Source organism: Ictidomys tridecemlineatus, chromosome 11 (genome assembly GCF_052094955.1).
Source record: "Ictidomys tridecemlineatus isolate mIctTri1 chromosome 11, mIctTri1.hap1, whole genome shotgun sequence".
Classification (NCBI taxonomy): domain Eukaryota; kingdom Metazoa; phylum Chordata; class Mammalia; order Rodentia; family Sciuridae; genus Ictidomys; species Ictidomys tridecemlineatus.
The window spans coordinates 127,430,375-127,446,250 of NC_135487.1; the positions used below are offsets into that span (position 1 = coordinate 127,430,375).

General features: G+C 53.6%; 2 protein-coding genes and 1 long non-coding RNA gene across 9 annotated transcripts; 1 reads left to right on the forward strand and 2 right to left on the reverse strand.

The window, feature by feature from the left end:
* Positions 1-43: 43 nt before the first annotated feature.
* On the forward strand, positions 44-14,006 carry LOC110598742 (uncharacterized). 4 transcript variants are annotated; one of them, XR_013428246.1, is made up of 5 exons: positions 44-542; positions 700-982; positions 2,151-11,619; positions 12,528-13,343; positions 13,802-14,006. It is a non-coding gene; the product is annotated as an uncharacterized LOC110598742 (long non-coding RNA). The 4 variants fall into 4 exon arrangements; XR_013428247.1 differs by lacking the exon at positions 44-542 and having other exon boundaries at positions 602-982; positions 2,151-10,078; positions 11,538-11,619; XR_013428245.1 differs by lacking the exon at positions 44-542 and having other exon boundaries at positions 600-982.
* On the reverse strand, positions 7,380-9,386 carry Lenep (lens epithelial protein). The gene is made up of 2 exons (XM_021730515.3): positions 9,147-9,386; positions 7,380-9,065 (listed from the first exon to the last, which is right to left on the reverse strand). The coding sequence occupies exon 1, from the start codon at positions 9,384-9,386 to the stop codon at positions 9,201-9,203; it is 186 nt and encodes a 61-aa protein (XP_021586190.1). The 3' UTR covers positions 7,380-9,065; positions 9,147-9,200.
* Positions 9,854-15,820, reverse strand: Flad1 (flavin adenine dinucleotide synthetase 1). Of its 4 annotated transcripts, none has more exons than XM_005331315.4 (8): positions 15,669-15,820; positions 14,963-15,185; positions 12,626-13,370; positions 11,848-11,995; positions 11,312-11,410; positions 11,045-11,234; positions 10,152-10,225; positions 9,854-10,044 (listed from the first exon to the last, which is right to left on the reverse strand). In XM_005331315.4, exons 2-8 carry the CDS (start codon positions 15,041-15,043, stop codon positions 9,909-9,911), a joined length of 1,473 nt encoding a protein of 490 aa, XP_005331372.1. In that variant the 5' UTR covers positions 15,044-15,185; positions 15,669-15,820; the 3' UTR covers positions 9,854-9,908. The 4 variants fall into 4 exon arrangements, with proteins under 4 accessions (XP_005331372.1, XP_013216604.1, XP_077883581.1 ...); XM_013361150.4 differs by having other exon boundaries at positions 15,684-15,752; XM_078027455.1 differs by lacking the exons at positions 9,854-10,044; positions 10,152-10,225 and adding an exon at positions 10,373-10,510.
* Positions 15,821-15,876: the final 56 nt, after the last annotated feature.

A 15,876-nucleotide genomic window follows, 5' to 3' on the forward strand; every position in this document is an offset into this window, starting at 1 on the left:
CCGGCCCCCCTCCCTCCGCCCAATAAGGACATAAACTTCAACCCCTTCGTCCAGCCAGTCCCAGCAAGGCTCAGAGGGTCCCTCCCTCCTTTTTCACTACCTTCCTCCAAGCTCTTACTTTGCTCTCGGAGCCTTTCCCACCCACCTCCTTTCCCTCTTTCTTTCCTTCTCTCTATCTCCCTTCACCTGCCACGGTCCCTCTCCCCCGCGCTCGCTCTCTCTCCTTTCCAACCCCTATCTCTCCCAGTCCACCTTAACTCGAGCTCCGCCCCGGACCCCGGTCCAGCCCTCTGCCGCTGCTTCGCCCCGCCCCCTGCACTCCACCGCCCGGCCCGCCCATTGGCCTGAACACCCGCCCATCCCAAGTGGGTCCCGCCTTGCATGAAACCAGGGAGGGGGCGGGGCCGAGGGGCCGGTCTGAAACCTGAAGGGGAGGGGGAGGGGGCAGTGTCCGCAGCGGCCTGGGAATGGAGCACCCCCCCTTAGGGGCTCCCTCTTCTCCAAGAGGGGCTTCCTTAGGGTCAGCACCTCGAGAGGGAAGGGTATGAGAGGTTAAGGATAGGCTGGGTGCGGGTGAAGACCTAGGGTCTTGAGGGAGGGGGTCCCGAGAGGGGCTATAATCAGGTCAGGGCCCCAGGAGGGCGGGGGAGGGGGGACACTCGGCCTTCAGCTTCGGCCCCTGCGCCCCACCCCCCACAGAAGGAGCGGGGGAGTTGAGGCTGCGGGCACCCTATGTCCCTCCCCACGCGTGATGGCGCCCCGCGGGGAGGGAACGCCGCCTGGGGGCAAGAAGCCTCTGCGCTCCAGCCGGTGCCCGCTGCGGCCTTGGCATTGTCAGAGGGGAGGGGCCGTGTCCTCCAGGAGGAGGGGGAGGTGCGCTCACGCTCCTGCTCTCCGCCTCCATTCTGCCGGATCCCTAAGTGGAGAAACTGAGTCTCCACGACCGAGGGACTTCTGGACACGGCTTCGCTCAGAGACCCAGGTGGCGAGGGGGCCTGGGTGTCAGGATGTTTGTGTGTGTGGCTTGCGCGGCGCGGGGGGGGACGGGCGTGGGTACTTCGGTCCCCGAAAGGTAGCCTGTCTGGGAGTTTTCCAGCTGGGCCTGCGGCGCTGCGTACCCCAAAGGGCCCCTCCCACCAGTGTCAAACGGAATCAAATCCGGCTCCCTCGGGCTAGGTTCGGCTTCGCAGCAGCCGGCCAGGCCGAACCGGGCCGGACTCGCTTTCTCTTCCCTAACCCCCTCCGCAGGGGGCCTCCCTCCCTTTCCAGCAGGTGGCTCCGCGGGACACCAGCTCAACCTGTTGGACCACAATGGGCGGCGCCAGGGGGGCCCTGGCCCTCACCCGGGCTGACCCGGGATCCCCGCGCAGGGGGAGGGGCGGAGTCCGGGTCCCTCCCTCCCTCTTGCTCCTTCTCTCTCCGGCCGTGACTCAGCCTCGGGGCCGCTGCCCTGCGCCCTAGCCAGGGGCGGAAAGTGTGAGGCGCCCCTGAGGGCCCAGGCCAAACCAAACAGCCCCCCACCCTAGACATTATCTCACTGGAGAATTAGGGGGGCTATAGGAGGGAGGGGTTAACAGCAGGCGTGGGGCGCTCCGGCTCGAATAATCCGCTCCAGGTTTTCCTATGGTCCCTGTCCCCCCTGGGTCCCGAGGCCGGTCAGTGCTCCGGGTTTTCATCTCGGCCCCGCCGGACAGATTCTGGTCCTTAGGGCCGGGAGCGGGTGGGGTCCAGGCCTGGGGTTTCCCTTCCTTCTTCTGCCGTCGGGGTCGCGCTAGCCAGGGGAAGGGCCGTGACAAGGGCAAGGCGTTGGTGCCAGAAGCACAAGTGAAACCGAGAGGGGTCTGCTTCGGGGCGGAGGTTGCACGGCCGAGGAAAAGGATGGTGCGGGGAGGGGGGTTGGGAGGAAAAGATTGGCTCAGGGCCTCCAGAGGCAATAGAAAGGCGGGCGCCTTGGCACCAGCACTAGGGAGCAAAGATGCGAAAGGCTCACCCCTGCCCGCCCCCCACCTCCGGGGGTCGCGTCTGGCAGGACACCACCCGAATCTTTCTGCGGCTAGATTGCCACTCCCCACTTGGGTCTGAGCAGCCTCTGAACTTGCTGTTAGTTCTGGAGTGACCGACCCTCCCTCCCATATTTCTCTCTTTTCCAGGGCTGGTGATTGAACCCAGGGCCCTGCGCAGCGAGGCAAGCGCTCCACCACTGGGCTACATCCCCAGCGCTTGCTCTCTCTTCTGGTACAAACAGCTCCCTCTCTCAGAGGCGGGAACCCCAACTTGAATTCAATTCCCACCTATCCCCCCAACTCTGGACTCTTACCGCGCCAAACCTGAGACCGCCGCAGTAGAGGAACGCTGCCTGGGGGCCCGCCCCCTCCCGTGGAATCCCGGCGGTCCCACCCCCCAACCCCGGCCCAGGGCCTGGAACTGGGAGCCGGAGGGCAAGTGTGGAGCCTGCCGGGGCCTCCTGAAGACAGGGGAGCGCCTCAGATCCGCACGTTCAGGTTTCAATCTTCAGGAGACCAGCTAGACCTTAATATTTCAGGCAAAGTAGCAGGAGGTGGGTCAGTACCTAGAGAGTGAGGTTCCTGCCCTGAAAAGGATGGAAGTCCCAGCTGGGAGGACCTGGGGCCGGGGACAGCGACTTCAGAGTGGTGGCCAGTTGCCTGGACTGGCTGGGCCACGTGCGCAGAAGAGTAGAAGCAGAAAAGTTAGACGCTTGCAGAGCCTGGGGGGAAAGAGGCTTCGGCGGCTGGAGGGGCGAGGCTCTGCCGGGCGGGGTCTAAAGCCAGTGGGTCTGGGGGCCTGTTTCGGAATGTGAGGGGCTGAGCTGGAGCGGAGAGTCAGCCTGCGCCTGGCGCCCACCTCTTCCCCACTACCCCACCCCCCTTCCCCTGGCTGCCTCCGCTTCCCTCGAAAAACCCGCCGCCCAGGAAACCGCTGGGGGCGCTCAGACCGCAGTCCCCCCACCCACCATCCCCCATCTCCCCCACCGCGACCGCCCAACCCACCTGAAGGGGCCGTGGCTGCCAGGGGTACCCCCCTCCCGCCGACTCCCCCCACACCTGCGGGCAGCACTATTTATAACTCCGCGCCTATTCCGGGCCTCTCGGCTGGAGCCGGCTGCCGAGCTGTGCTAATCGCCGCCGGGATCTCTGCGCCCCCCAGGGCCAGGGGAGGTAAATTTAGCTTCAGGAAGCTCCGGGGAACATTTTCCAAAACTCCACGTCCCAGAGAAGGCGAAACAGAACCCCTCTGCGCTCAGCCTCCCTCCGGCGAGCCACTAGGGGGCGCAGATCTCCGGGTCCGGAACCCAGCCTGCTAGGAGTTAGGGTCGCTGCTTTGATCCTGGGGTAGGTAAAGCATAGAGACGCGTGCGCTCTGGAAAGTTACTGGGTGCCGGACTAGTCATTGGCAGGAGATATGGGTATGCTCCGAGGCCTCCAAATCTGCAGTCTGAGAACCACTGAAAAAGGGAGTGGGGACTTAACGTGTGTTGAGAGGGAAATAACACATGTAAACGAAATGCAAATAAGAGCCTAGGCCCTTGGGGTCTGCGCTACAGGGTGCCAGCAATGTTTGCCACACTTTTCTTTTTTATTTTTTTGATTTCATTTTTTGGTACCCAGGATTAAACTCAAGGACATTCAACCATCCCCAGCCCTATTTTGTATTTTATTTAGAGACAGGATCTCACTGAGTTACTTAGCACATCTGGCTTTGAACAGATCCTCCTGCCTCAGCCTCCCCAGCCGCTTGGATTATAGTCGTGTGTATTTTTTTTTTTTAAGTACTGGTGATTGAACTGAGCCAGGTCCCTAGCCCTATTTATTTGTTTATTTATTTGTTTGTTTGCTTATTGAGGCAGGGAGGGTCTCACTAAATTGCTTAGGGCCTCCGTTAAATTGCTGAGGCTATTGTTTTGTTTTTGATACTGAGGATTGAACTCAGGGGCACTTAATCACTGAGCCACATCCCCACCCCCTCTTTTGTATTTTATTTACAGACAGAGTCTTCCAGAGTTGCTTAGTGCCTTGCTAAATTGCTGAATCTGGCTTTGAACTCGAGATCCTCCTGAAGTTGGACTTGAGCTTGCAATCCTCCTGCCTCAGCCTCCCAAGTCGCTGGGATTACATGCATGCAAATCCCTCCTTTTCTGCATGCTTCCTGGTGTAGTTGGGAAAAGATGGAGGCCCCCCCCCCCAATCATTGCTATGATATCCAGTGTATTAAGTGCCCCTACCCAGACCTCTTGGTGGTGACCACTCTCCCCTGCTTGCTTCTTATTTCACCATTGAGGACTATCTATCCCATGTAATCTGCAGGGAATCCTGGATTACAGGCTTCTTGCCTTTCTGTGGTACTTGGGGGGGGTCAGTGCCTATTCATCCCTCTTGTCTCTTCCCTCCTTCCCCACCGGTTCCCCAACCCCTTGTGGGCACCGAGAGGCAGATGCAATCTTATCCAGCCCTCCCTATGGCATCCTGCTCCCCTGCACACCCTGTTCCCATCTCAGTTCCTGGGGTGGTAGTCGGCATGCTCAGAACCTGAGTTGCTCTATTTGGGGGAGAGAACACTGGAGCATTTCTTTTTCCCCTCTAGAAGAATGGAAAGATCTGTCCTGGGTGAATTAGGTGAAAAGCTGGTTGTTGGGATGCCTCACTGAGCTCACAAGCCAAGATCCAGAGGCGTCAAGAGGAGTTCAGGGTTGAGGTGGGAAGCAGGTGCAGACTGGGGGTGGGGGGCGGGCAGCCTACACTGGCCTGCCTGGCTTGGCCTCCCAGGAGACTTGGCCATCTTCCACACCAACACCAGCTCAGAAGAGGTGGACAGGCTGATGAGGAGGAGCCCTAAATTTGTTTTTATTTATTTATTTACTTATTTATTTTTTGAGGACAGGAATCTCACTATGTTGACAAGGCTAGTCTCCAAATACTGGGCTCAAGAAATCCTCCCATTGGGGCTGGGGATGTGGCTCAAGCGGTAGCGCGCTTGCCTGGCATGCGTGCGGCCCGGGTTCAATCCTCAGCACCACATACAAACAAAGATGTTGTGTCCGCCGAGAACTAAAAAATAAATATTAAAAAAAAAAAAAAAAAGAAAAGAAATCCTCCCACTTCAGCCTGGCGACTAACAGGGACTCCAGGTGTCTACCACTGCACTTGACTAGCCCTGAATTTGAGATCTAAAAATCTGGGTTCACTAAATGATTGTTCTACTGCAGAATGCCGTCTGACCTCCACTTCTGGGCTAGTTTTTAACATGGGATAATTATCCTTGTCATGCCATATATATATCTTTTTAAATTGTGGTTTGGGGTCGAACTCTAGCATGTTTTACCACTAAGCTATATCTACAAACCTTTTTCTTTTCTTTCTTCTCCTTTCTTCTTCTTCTTTGGTACCAGGGATTGAACCTAGTGGTACTTAACCACTGAGCCACATACCCGAAACTTTTATTTTTAATTTTGAGTCAGGGTCTCACTAAGTTGCTGAGGCTGACCTCAAACTTTGTGATCCTCCTGCCTCAGCCTCCTGACTGGGTGGAGGCTGAAGCAGGATGATCACAAGTTCAAAGCCAGCCTCAGCAACTGATCAAGGCTCTAAGCATTTTAGTGAGATTCTTTCTCAAAATGACAAATAAAAAGGGCTGGGGTTGTACCTCCGTGGTTAAGCTCCCCTGGGTTCAATCCCTAGTGCCAAATAAGTAAGTATATATATAAGTAAGTATATAAATAAATGGGAGTACTGGGCTGTGAGGGATAAGAAACAGTCTTGAGGTCAAGTACTAGACTGCCATAAACAAAGACAGGCAAGCTCTAAATATACTGCAGTGGTGTTTGGATCCTACACAAAGTGCACGAAGGAAGAGAAATCAAGGTACAGGGTGGGGATGTTGCTTGGTGGTGGGGTGCTCGGTGTGCACGAGGCCCTGGGTTCAACCCCCAGGACTGAAAACAGACAAATGACAACAAAAAAAAAACCAAGAGACAGAGAGCAGGGTGCAGAGGACTGTGAGGAGTGAACATTTTGCTGGAGGCCGTGGTGCACACCTGTAACTTGTCATCCCAGCAGCTTGGGAGGCTGGAGGATCACAAGTCCAAAGCCATCCTCAGCAGCATATGGAGGCCCTAAGCAACTCAGCAAGACCTTGTCTCCAAATAAAATATGAAAAAGGACTGGGGATGTGGCTCCGAGGTAGGGCTCCTGGGTTCAATCCCTGGTACAAAAAAAAAGAATAGGCATATTTGGAATCTAGCCACTCTCGGCACGCTGTTGCTCTAGTCTGACCTGACCTGCCAAGGTGTCCATCTGTGCTGGGCTTCTTACCTCCTAAAGGTCTTGAACAGTCTACCCTTATTTTCTAAAGTCTATTCTCAGCATAGCAGCCAGTATGAACCTTTTACGTAAAAACTTAGTTCATGTTTGATACCAGGCAAGTTCCTCATTCACTCAGCATAAAAGCTCAAGTTTGGGGCTGGGGTTGTAGCTCAGTGGTTGAGTGAGCGCTCGCCTGGCATGCGTGAGGCACTGGGTTTGATCCTCAGCACCACATAAAAAATAAAGATACTGTGTGTGTGTGTATAAAAGCTCAAGTTTTTTTTTTTTTTTTTTACAGTACTGGGGTTTGAACCCAGGGGTGCGCTACCACTAAGCTATACCCCCAGCCCTTTAATTTTTTTTTTCTTTTTAAATTTTGAGTTGGGTTCCATGGTATATACCTGTGATCTCAACCACTGGGGAGACTGAGGCAGGAGGATCGAAAGTTCAAGGCCAGCCTCAGCAATTTAGTGAGGCTCTTAACAATTTAGTGAGATCTTGTCAAAAAATAAAAAGGGCTGCGGATGTAGTTTAGTGGTAAAGTATCTTTAGGTTCAATTTCTAGAACCAATTTTTTTTTCTATTTTGAGACAGGGTCTGGCCTCAAACTTGTGATCCTTTTGCCTCAGCCTCTTTGTTAGCTGCGGTTACAGGCATGCACTACCACTACCCAGTTTAAAAAACATATCTTACCCAGTGCAGTGGCACTTGCCTATAATCCCAGCAGCTTGGGAGGCTGAGGCAGTAGAATTGCAAGTTCAAGACCAGTATCAGCAATTTAACGATGACCTAAGCCATTTAGTGAGACACTATCTCAAAATAAAAAACAAAAAGGCTGGTATGTTGCTCAGTTTTTAAGTGTCCCTGGGTTCAATCTCAGGTACCAAAAATAAAAGTAAACTAAAATAGTTCTTATTTGGGCTGTCCTTCACCCACCCACTCTCATCTCTGGTCCAACTTTTAATTTTTTCCCCATAGTATCTATCCCAATTATATCAACATACTTTAAAAAGTCTATAGTTTATCTTCTGTTGTCACCCACTGGAATGTAAACTTCACAAGTACAGGGATCTGCTTTGTTTATTGCTGTATCCAAAACACCCAGACTTACATACAGCAGACAGTCAATTATATTTGTTGAATGAATGAATGAAGATCCAGACCTGCATAACTATCTCTGGAATGTTCTTCAAGAAGTTGTCTACTGTGGTTATCTTCAAGGGAGGCAGGCAGGGAGGCTGGGGGATAGGTGTAGGAGACTTAATTTTTACTACTAGAGTTCTTTAAGTGGGGTGCGGTGGGACAGACCTGTAATCCCAGTGATCCGAGGAAGCTGAGCAAGTTCAAGGCCATCCTCAGCAACTTTGCAAGACCCTATCTCAAAAGTTAAAAATGACTGGGGAGAAGGCTGTGGTTGTAGCTAAGTGACAGAGCGCTTGGCTCACATCTGTGTGGCACTGGGTTCGATCCTCAGCATCCTATAAAAGTAAATAAATAAAATAAAGGTATTGTGTCTATCTACAACTAAAAAAAAAAAAAGACTAGGAGTAAAGAACGCCTGTGGGTTCACTTCACTCCCTAGAACTGCAAAAAAGAAAAGAGAATTCCTTACTTTAGGCATATACTACCTTTACAAAAAGGAAAAAACCCAGAGAGAAAGGAGTTAACTAAGAAGGGTGAAGAAGAGCTCATCCCAGAGAGGGAGCAAGAGGGCCCCATATACCGGATCAGGCCAGTGTCCCAGATGAGAAAGGGGGATGAGCAACACTTGGGCCCACGGAGGTCCGGAACTCTGAATGGCGATCCCAGCGGGACACTGAACAAGCCCTGTTGCTGGCCTTGCGGTTGTGGGAGGCCGTGGGGGGGGCGTGTGAGTAAGCGTGAGCAAGATGATGGGCACAGGTACCTACCGCTGGGAGTCTTTTGGGAAATCCTGTTATTGGCTTCCAAGGGGAAGCGAGGAGTCAATTCTACTCACTGAAACGGTTGGTGTCCTGATAGGAGTCGTGCCCTGATAAGCCTGGTAGCTCATGGGGCCCACTTCCTCCACAAACTGGGAATAGCCTGGTGCTTCCCTAAGCTCCTCAGAGGCAGGGAGCTCCTACACCAGGTCCTCTATCTGGGGAAGGGTTGAGTCCCTCGGGTGGCCCTTCTAATACCCTGGCCTCACAGAACACACCAAGCTGGACCCCTTGCTATACATAGGTGGGAGGATCCTGGCCTTTCTCCCCTCCACTCTCCCCACCCAGGTACGAGTGAGTCAGGAAACCTGGATTTCAATGTCACTTCTGTCCCGGACAACGTCCTTCCCTCCTTGGTCTGCACTCTGGCTCGAAGACTCCTTCAGTGCTGACTTTGGTCTCCTTCCCCCTTAGACATTTGGAACTTTTGGCCTCAAAGCCTTTTTATTATACGTATAGTTCAGCGATTCTCAGAGATCTTAGGGCACAGCCCATGCCTGGTACTAAGAGCACGGTGAGATCACCCATCTGGGCTGGCGGGCTCACTGTGCCAGGCGTAGAGGTGTGCCAGGTCCTGCGGTAGTCTTACTGGAGCGCCGGCCAGCAGGCCAGACTCCCGCTCACCAGAGGTTCGACAGAGGCAGAGGCTGGGGACTGAGGTCCAGAGACGAGGCTAGTCTGGCAGATGGCACAGCTCAAAGCAGGATCCACACTTCACTCTTCAGTCGTCGTTTGTGGCCCACCTGTCCTTGGTCAGGCACAGCCGGCCCCAGGAGTCTTGATGGGGCTACAGAAGAGAATAGGGGAGCTGAGAGGCAGGCTGGGCTACACAGGCCGCAGCCACACCCCCGTCTGACCCTGGGCCCACCTGAGCGGTGCCAGCCATGCTGTCAGCGGTAGAGGACGCCGCTCCCTGGCGTCATCAGTCCAGCAGCTCCTTGATACACCAGCAGCAGAGCAGTATGTAGGCCACTTCCTTCAGGGTTCGCTGCAGGCCCTCCCACCCTGTGCCCATCTTAATGACAGGCACACGGAGCCCAGCGTCTCGCAGGACCCCTCCAAGGGAGAAGGGTAAGGCCTGGGTTAGGGGCTGTGTCCTGGGCTGCATGTGGGCAGCGGTGCTGAGGAAGGGTGTGGGAGCTGCCTTTGGTGCCTTTTATCAACTGTCCCCACCCCCTTCAGGCCTCATGACTAGACACAAAGGCCCCAGGGCCTAGCAAAGGAACATTCTGGGCCTGGGAAAAGGCTGAGTCAGCCCCTCTGGACAGGGATGGGGTGGGGTTAGTGGGGGAGGGCCTGGGCACTCCATCTCCACAGCCAGGCCACCTCAGCGTCCCTTCCTCCAGCTTGGGTGGGCCTGTCTGGTTGCCCCTTTCTCCGTGGTCAGCACAACTCCTCCCACCTTGGTGGGCTCTGGATGCGGCTGGCGTTGAGAATCGTCCAGGAGTGCTCCCTTCCGTCTGTCCCATCCTACCCCTGGTTCCTCAGGGTGGGCATGACCAGCTTCGAGCTCGCAGGTCTGGCCACTTCTGTCCCTCATCCCTCGGAGCACAAAGACACAGCCAGAGCCACAGCACAGTGAGAGGCTGGTTTATTGACAGGCACTCCCCTCCCCCCTCCACAAGGGAGGTCACATGCGGGAGTTCCGCTCCTCGTCTTCATTCTCCAGGAGGTAGGCTGGACGGTAGGTGGGGTGTCCTCCTGGGCCTAGGCACTTCAGGGCTGGGTTCTGTACTGTGTTCTCTCGACTCCCCAGAGACGTGTACCTGGAGAGCGGAAACGGAAGGCCAGTGAGTGACGGTAGGCTCTCTGGGGGGCTCCCCTATCCCAACACCTTCACACCCCCACACCCATTCTGCTCCCCTAAACTTACCCTCGGTCATACAGGATACAATATGGGACAAACAGCTGACGCAGAAAGTCCCAGATGTTTCTATAGGTCCAGTCCTGGGAGGTCAGAGTCATAGAACAGTCACATTCTCTCCCCTGCCCCTTGGCTCTGAGGGAGGGAGGCTTGCTGTCTGGTTCTGTGGTGCACCTTGCTCTGTGCAGACTAAGCAGCGAGACAGGAGGCCTCCGTCCTCTACCCTCTCCATTCTCGAGCCACTCTCACTGACGTGTCACATCCCCAACATGGAAGGACTGTGTGTCTCAGTCGGTGCTGCCAGGCTCGGCTGTCTGCCAGGACGGACATATCTGTGCGTCTTACGGCAGTGACTCGAAACATGGCTACTATAATTGAAGAAATGAATTTTAAATTGTTCTTAATTTTTAAAATTGAGATATAAGCCAGGCATAGTAACTCATGCCTATAATCCCAGCCGCTTGGGGGGCTCGGGTTTGAGGCCACTGGGCAACTTTGTGAGATTTGTTTCAAAATAAAAAATAAAAAGGCCTGGGGGTGTAGCTCAGTGGTCAGCATGCCCCTGGGTTCAATTCCCAGAACCAAAAAATATTTTTGAGCTAAAATAATTCACATGTCATCTTCTTCATCCTGTGAAAGTATTTTAGTAACTTGTATTTAACTTCAGTTATAACCTAAGTATGAATAAATAGCTAATGGCTGTCATATTGGAGAGCACAGGTCACTGGTCCACAGTAAAAAGTACAATGCTCAATAAATATCTGTTGAAGAGATGAATGAACAAACAGCACTGCCTCCCTTGGATGGTGGGGCCCCTTCATCCACGAGTCAGGCCCTGGCCTCCTTCCCCAGGGGAGCTGGGGTGCCATGACTGACAGGGCCCAGGAGACAGAAGGCATTACCAGCAGTGGGTTGATGCGCATGAAGGAAGGCCAGCCGGGGTCGGTGGGACTGAAAGGGCAGAGGCTACAGGAATAGGGATCCGTCCGGCGAGTGCCCATCAGGACAGCCTCCAACTGGGGGTGCTGTGTCTGCAGCTCACACAGGGCCTGCTTCATGTCACCCTCAGCCTCCAACACATGCAGATTATACCTTAGGAAGAGAGAGGTGGAGGTCAGAGGGGGACCTGCCAAGCTCCTCTTGGAGCCCAAACCTCCGGCCTCTAGTACCTCTTGATAGTGTCCTGTAGAAACTGTTCCAGCTCAGGAAAAGGGGAGATGCTGCGGATATACAGGATCTGCAGGGGCTTGGGGACATCAGGAAATTTCCTGGGGAAGGGGAAGGATTCATCAGGTTGCTGGCATAGACAGGGAACTTGGCTCTCTGGAGAGCACACTCTCTCTTTGTTGCATGGGATGGACACCCTCCCTTTCTCCCTCATTTTTTTTAATCTAGCCGACCCACTTCCTATGGGAAGCCCACTCCAATTGCTCACTTCTTGAACCTGAGCGTCCCTATGTATGGATTGATATTTCTGGTAAATATCACCTCCCCAATGTGACTGTGACCCACTTGTGCTCGGGGATGGTGGCCTGCACCTCTATATCCAGGGCCAGGCATGCGCCAGATGCTTGATACACAGGGTGGGAGAATGGAACAGAGAGGTCACTGGGGCTACCTCCCTTCCTAGCCCCTATGTCCTGGCCTCCTCTCCGCTTCCTGGGATGGGGAACTAGAGGGATTAGGTGTCCTGAGGTGGGCTCACCTCTGCACAGCTGCGTGGAAGAGGTGCAGGAGGGCGGTGCAGTCCTTGCCCCCGTTGAAGCCCACACAGAGCTGGTTGAGATGGTACCGAGCCAGGGCAGTCTCAATGGTCTGTAGGGCACCTGCTACCTTTTTCCCCAGAGAAGACCCTGCCAGGCAGGCAGGGAAGTGGGCATCAGGAATATATAGCTGTTGAATGGGGCATGTTGCCCTTGCTTAAAGCCCTTTAACCTCTTCCCGTGTTCTTAGGATTAAGTCTAAACTCCTTCATGCTGTCCCCTGGCCTTTGCAGTCTGTCCCCTGCCTGCCATTCAGCCACCTGCCCTTACTTCCATTCCCCTAAACCCCAAGCTGTTCCTCCAGGTCTACTTCCATTCTCTTTGCTCTTGGCCCACCCCCTGGTCCAATCAAATGCTCCTTATCACTCAGCTCTTTTGTTACTGGGTCAGAAAAGCTGTCTCTGACCCTAGATCAAGGCTGATCTCCCAAATGTGGAATCCTCTTCGTTCACACCTCATGTATGGTCCCCTGCTTCACATCCACCCCTCTGGTTAAACCACTGATCCAGAAGAGCAGAGCATACATTTGTCCATGTTGTCCAGCACGGTGCTGGTGAGAATGGGCACTCAATCAATATTTCTTAGAAGGAATTAATCAATACTATTTTCTACTTTCTCTCAGAATTGTGGGAAGCCCCCCGCCAACAGGTCCTGCGTTTCTAAATCTTGGATGGCACCAAAGGCCGGTACATGCTGCCCTTCCCCGAGGAAGGCCCCTACCTGATTGAGCGAGTTTGTATACAGCCTCACTGGCTTGCTCCACGGCGTTGGGCATGTAGGAGACCAGCGACCCCTGGGGCAGACGGGCAGTCAGGTAGGCCAGGCATTCCTCCAGTGGTCCTTCTTCCTCAGAGTCTAGAGTCAGCTTCACCTGATAGTAGTTGCTGCCCCAGTCAGGGTAGGAGCCCAGGCCAAGCCTCCGCCCAAAGTGGGCCTGGGCCTCCGCAAGGATGGGGGCAATAGAGGTTTCAGCAGCAGCCACATACAGCTCCTTGGAGTGGAAACGAACAGCTGTGTTCTGGAACAGTCCCTTTAGCCCCTCCAGCACCCGCCGCAGCAGCTCCGGAATGCCTGGGAAGAGGTAGACGTTCCGGACAGAGACCAGCGGGAATCGGAAGGGGCGGCCAGTGCGAGGATCTATGCCGTAATGCAAGCGGGCAGAGGAGGGCACCAGGGACAGCTTCTCCCAGCCCTGCCCTCCTAGGGCTTTGATGGCCTCTTCCAGCTCAGGATGTGGCTTCAGCTCCTCCCCGAAAGCCTGGGCAACTGCCTCAAAGGTCACATCATCATGAGTGGGGCCGATGCCCCCTGCAGTGAGAACATGGGTAAACCGGCTAGAGAAAGAGGTGACCTCGGCTGCAATGGTGGCTACTTCATCAGGCACAACAGAGACTCGGCACACCTGGACCCCCAGGGAGCGCAGTGTCCGGCACAGAAAGTAGGTGTTGGTGTCTTGAGTGTGTCCCTGGGGGTTGGGGAGGATGAGACTGTCAATACCATGGGGATGAAAGGCAGGGGGACTATAGCTACATCTGTCTGATGATGGGTACTCTGCTCTTTGAGGTCACCCCTTCAGGCTGCTGAGCCTGGGCTGGGTGGGAAAATCCCCTGGAATGTCATCAAGAGATTCACCTTGGGGCCCTCTGCTCTTTGATCTTGACCTTACGTATATTTATGGACTCAGTTATCAATTCTCTGTGGGCGATTTGTCCATCTCCTTACCAGTCCTGACAGTTTCAGTCTCCTGACTCCAAGTGCTTACTGGGCAGCCTCACTGTATCCCTGGCTATTGTCACTTCAGTCAGTGGCATCCCAGACACTGTCTACAGCCAGTCAGACTCTTTATTCTGTCAACTCTACTGAAATGTCTCCCCATCTGCTCTCCTCTGTTCCCAGTCACCAAACAGGTCCTTGGCACCTTTCACCTGGTCAATGGCAACAGCCTCCTGGCCGAGCTCCCAGCCTCCAGCCACGGTGCTTTGCTCTGTGTCTTCTGAGTAACCTTCCTAATGCGTCACTGTGATTGCATCACTTTTGGGCTCAAGAGCCATTTGTTGTTTCCAACTGTATGCAGAATAAAGTTCAAATTCTTTTGCAAGTATTTAAGGCTGTCTGTGGTGTGTATCCTATCCTCTTTTCCAGCCCCATCTCCTTCTACCTCTCTATATAGGTTAAGAGTGTGTTCTGGAGTAAGGAAGAGTCATGCTAGAATTCCATTTCTACTACTTTCTAGGTGTGTAATCTCAGGCAAGTTTCTCAACCTCTCTAAGCCTCAGTTGCGTAATCTATTTATTAACTGAGATTCACAATAAAAGCACCAACTTCATGGAATTGTTGTGAGGCTTAGTAAAATCACATTTGTGATGTAATAAGCATACTGCTAGCCTCTACTAAGCACTCAAAAAATAGTGTTTACTATTACAAACCTGATGCCCTGCCATGTCCTCTAGTAATACCCTTGATCATTCAGAAGGAATTCCTCTTCCTTCTATCTCATTTATCCACTTTGCTGAGTGCCTTGAATCATTTCCAAATAGGCTGGATATAAACTTTATTTATTTGTTTTTGTACCAGGGATTGAACCCAGGGATGCTTAACTACTGAGCCACATCCCCAGCCCTTTTTACTTTTTGAGACTGGGTCTCAATAAGCTGCCTAGGGCCTTGCTAAGTTGCTGAGGCTGGCTTTGAACTTGTGATCTTCCTGCCTCAGCCTCCTGAGCCTATGGGCTTATAGGCCTGTGCCACCAGCCTGGATATAACTCTTAAATATATAATATGTGCATTTTTATCTCCTCTACTTGCTAGGCTTCCTGTCACTGCCGGGTAGTCCCTACGTCCCCTACTATACTACTTGGAAAAATGGGGACATTGCTACAACTTTTTTTAGTGGAGTAATTTGAAAGAAAGTGAATCCAATATGTTGGACTCACTCCAGGAATCTACTGTGGTAGGCAAGGGGACTCCCACCCTAGTTCACCTCCCTCAACAGGATGGGGAGCAAGCTCTTAAGGTCAGGAGAAAGCCGCACCCTCCCCTTCTTCTGTCCCAGACACACCTTGAGGATCTCATCTCCAACAATGATGATGCCCGCCGTCACGCTGCGCCCCTGGGGAAGTTCAGAGGCCCTAGATGCCATGGTCCTGCCTTCTCTTTCCCTTTGGAAGGCCCTCCGGTAGCCACCCAGACCCCCAAGTAGGGGCCGCAAACACCGGGGGACTGCCAGGTCTACAGGGCACTGGGGGCCATAGCCTGGGAACAAGGTCCGGGATGGAGAGAACCTAGAGGAGCCAGAAAGGACAATGGAGGAGAGGAGGAGCACAGTTCCTTCTTAGGATATGACTTACCGTCTTCTCTAACCAGACCCTTCATAACCGACTCTTATTACTGCCTCTTCAATAAACGTGTTCTAAAATCCCAACCCATGCTCATATAAATGACTTCGATGCTTGGCTCTAGTCTCCTTAAAATGTCCTTCTCTCCCGAGAACCTAGCACTTTAAATGTCTCCGGTGTGCGGAACTGGTCGTCTCAAGAGTTTGTTCTATCTTGGGCATCTGCACCTTTAAATGTCTCTTGTCTTCGGGGCTTCTGGCCCTTTAAATTTCTACCTTATCCTGGGCCTTGGCTCCTTTAAATGCGCTCCCTCCCTCCACCCGCGACCAGAACCCTGTCGCCTTCCCCCGCAGCCTCCTGCACCCTTTCTAGTCCGGGATCCCCTCTTTCCACCGCGCTTCTGACTGCTGAGCTCTTCCAGGCTCTCACCTGCCTATTTTGTACCTTTACCGGGTCTTTTCCTCGCTCCTTTCCTCAGGTCCCGGGTCAACTTCCGCACTCAAAGTCCCGCCTTGCATTGCCCCGTACGGATTGGCTACTCCGGCTGTCACTTAGACGCTCCCCAATGGTCCTATTGGTAAAGCCGACTGTCGCTCTCAGGCTTTATCCAGCAGGCACGGGCAATATCATGTTGCTA

Coding starts and splice junctions, on each gene's coding strand:
- Flad1 (XM_005331315.4), bottom strand. CDS start 15,043: ATGGCATCTAGGGCCTCTGAACTTCCCCAGGGGCGCAGCGTGACGGCG. Junction 11,996..12,625: donor ATACAAACTCGCTCAATCAG/GTAGGGGCCTTC, acceptor CCTGCCTGGCAG/GGTCTTCTCTGGGGAAAAAG. Junction 11,235..11,311: donor CTACAGGACACTATCAAGAG/GTACTAGAGGCC, acceptor TCTCTTCCTAAG/GTATAATCTGCATGTGTTGG.
- Lenep (XM_021730515.3), bottom strand. CDS start 9,386: ATGCAGCCCAGGACACAGCCCCTAACCCAGGCCTTACCCTTCTCCCTT.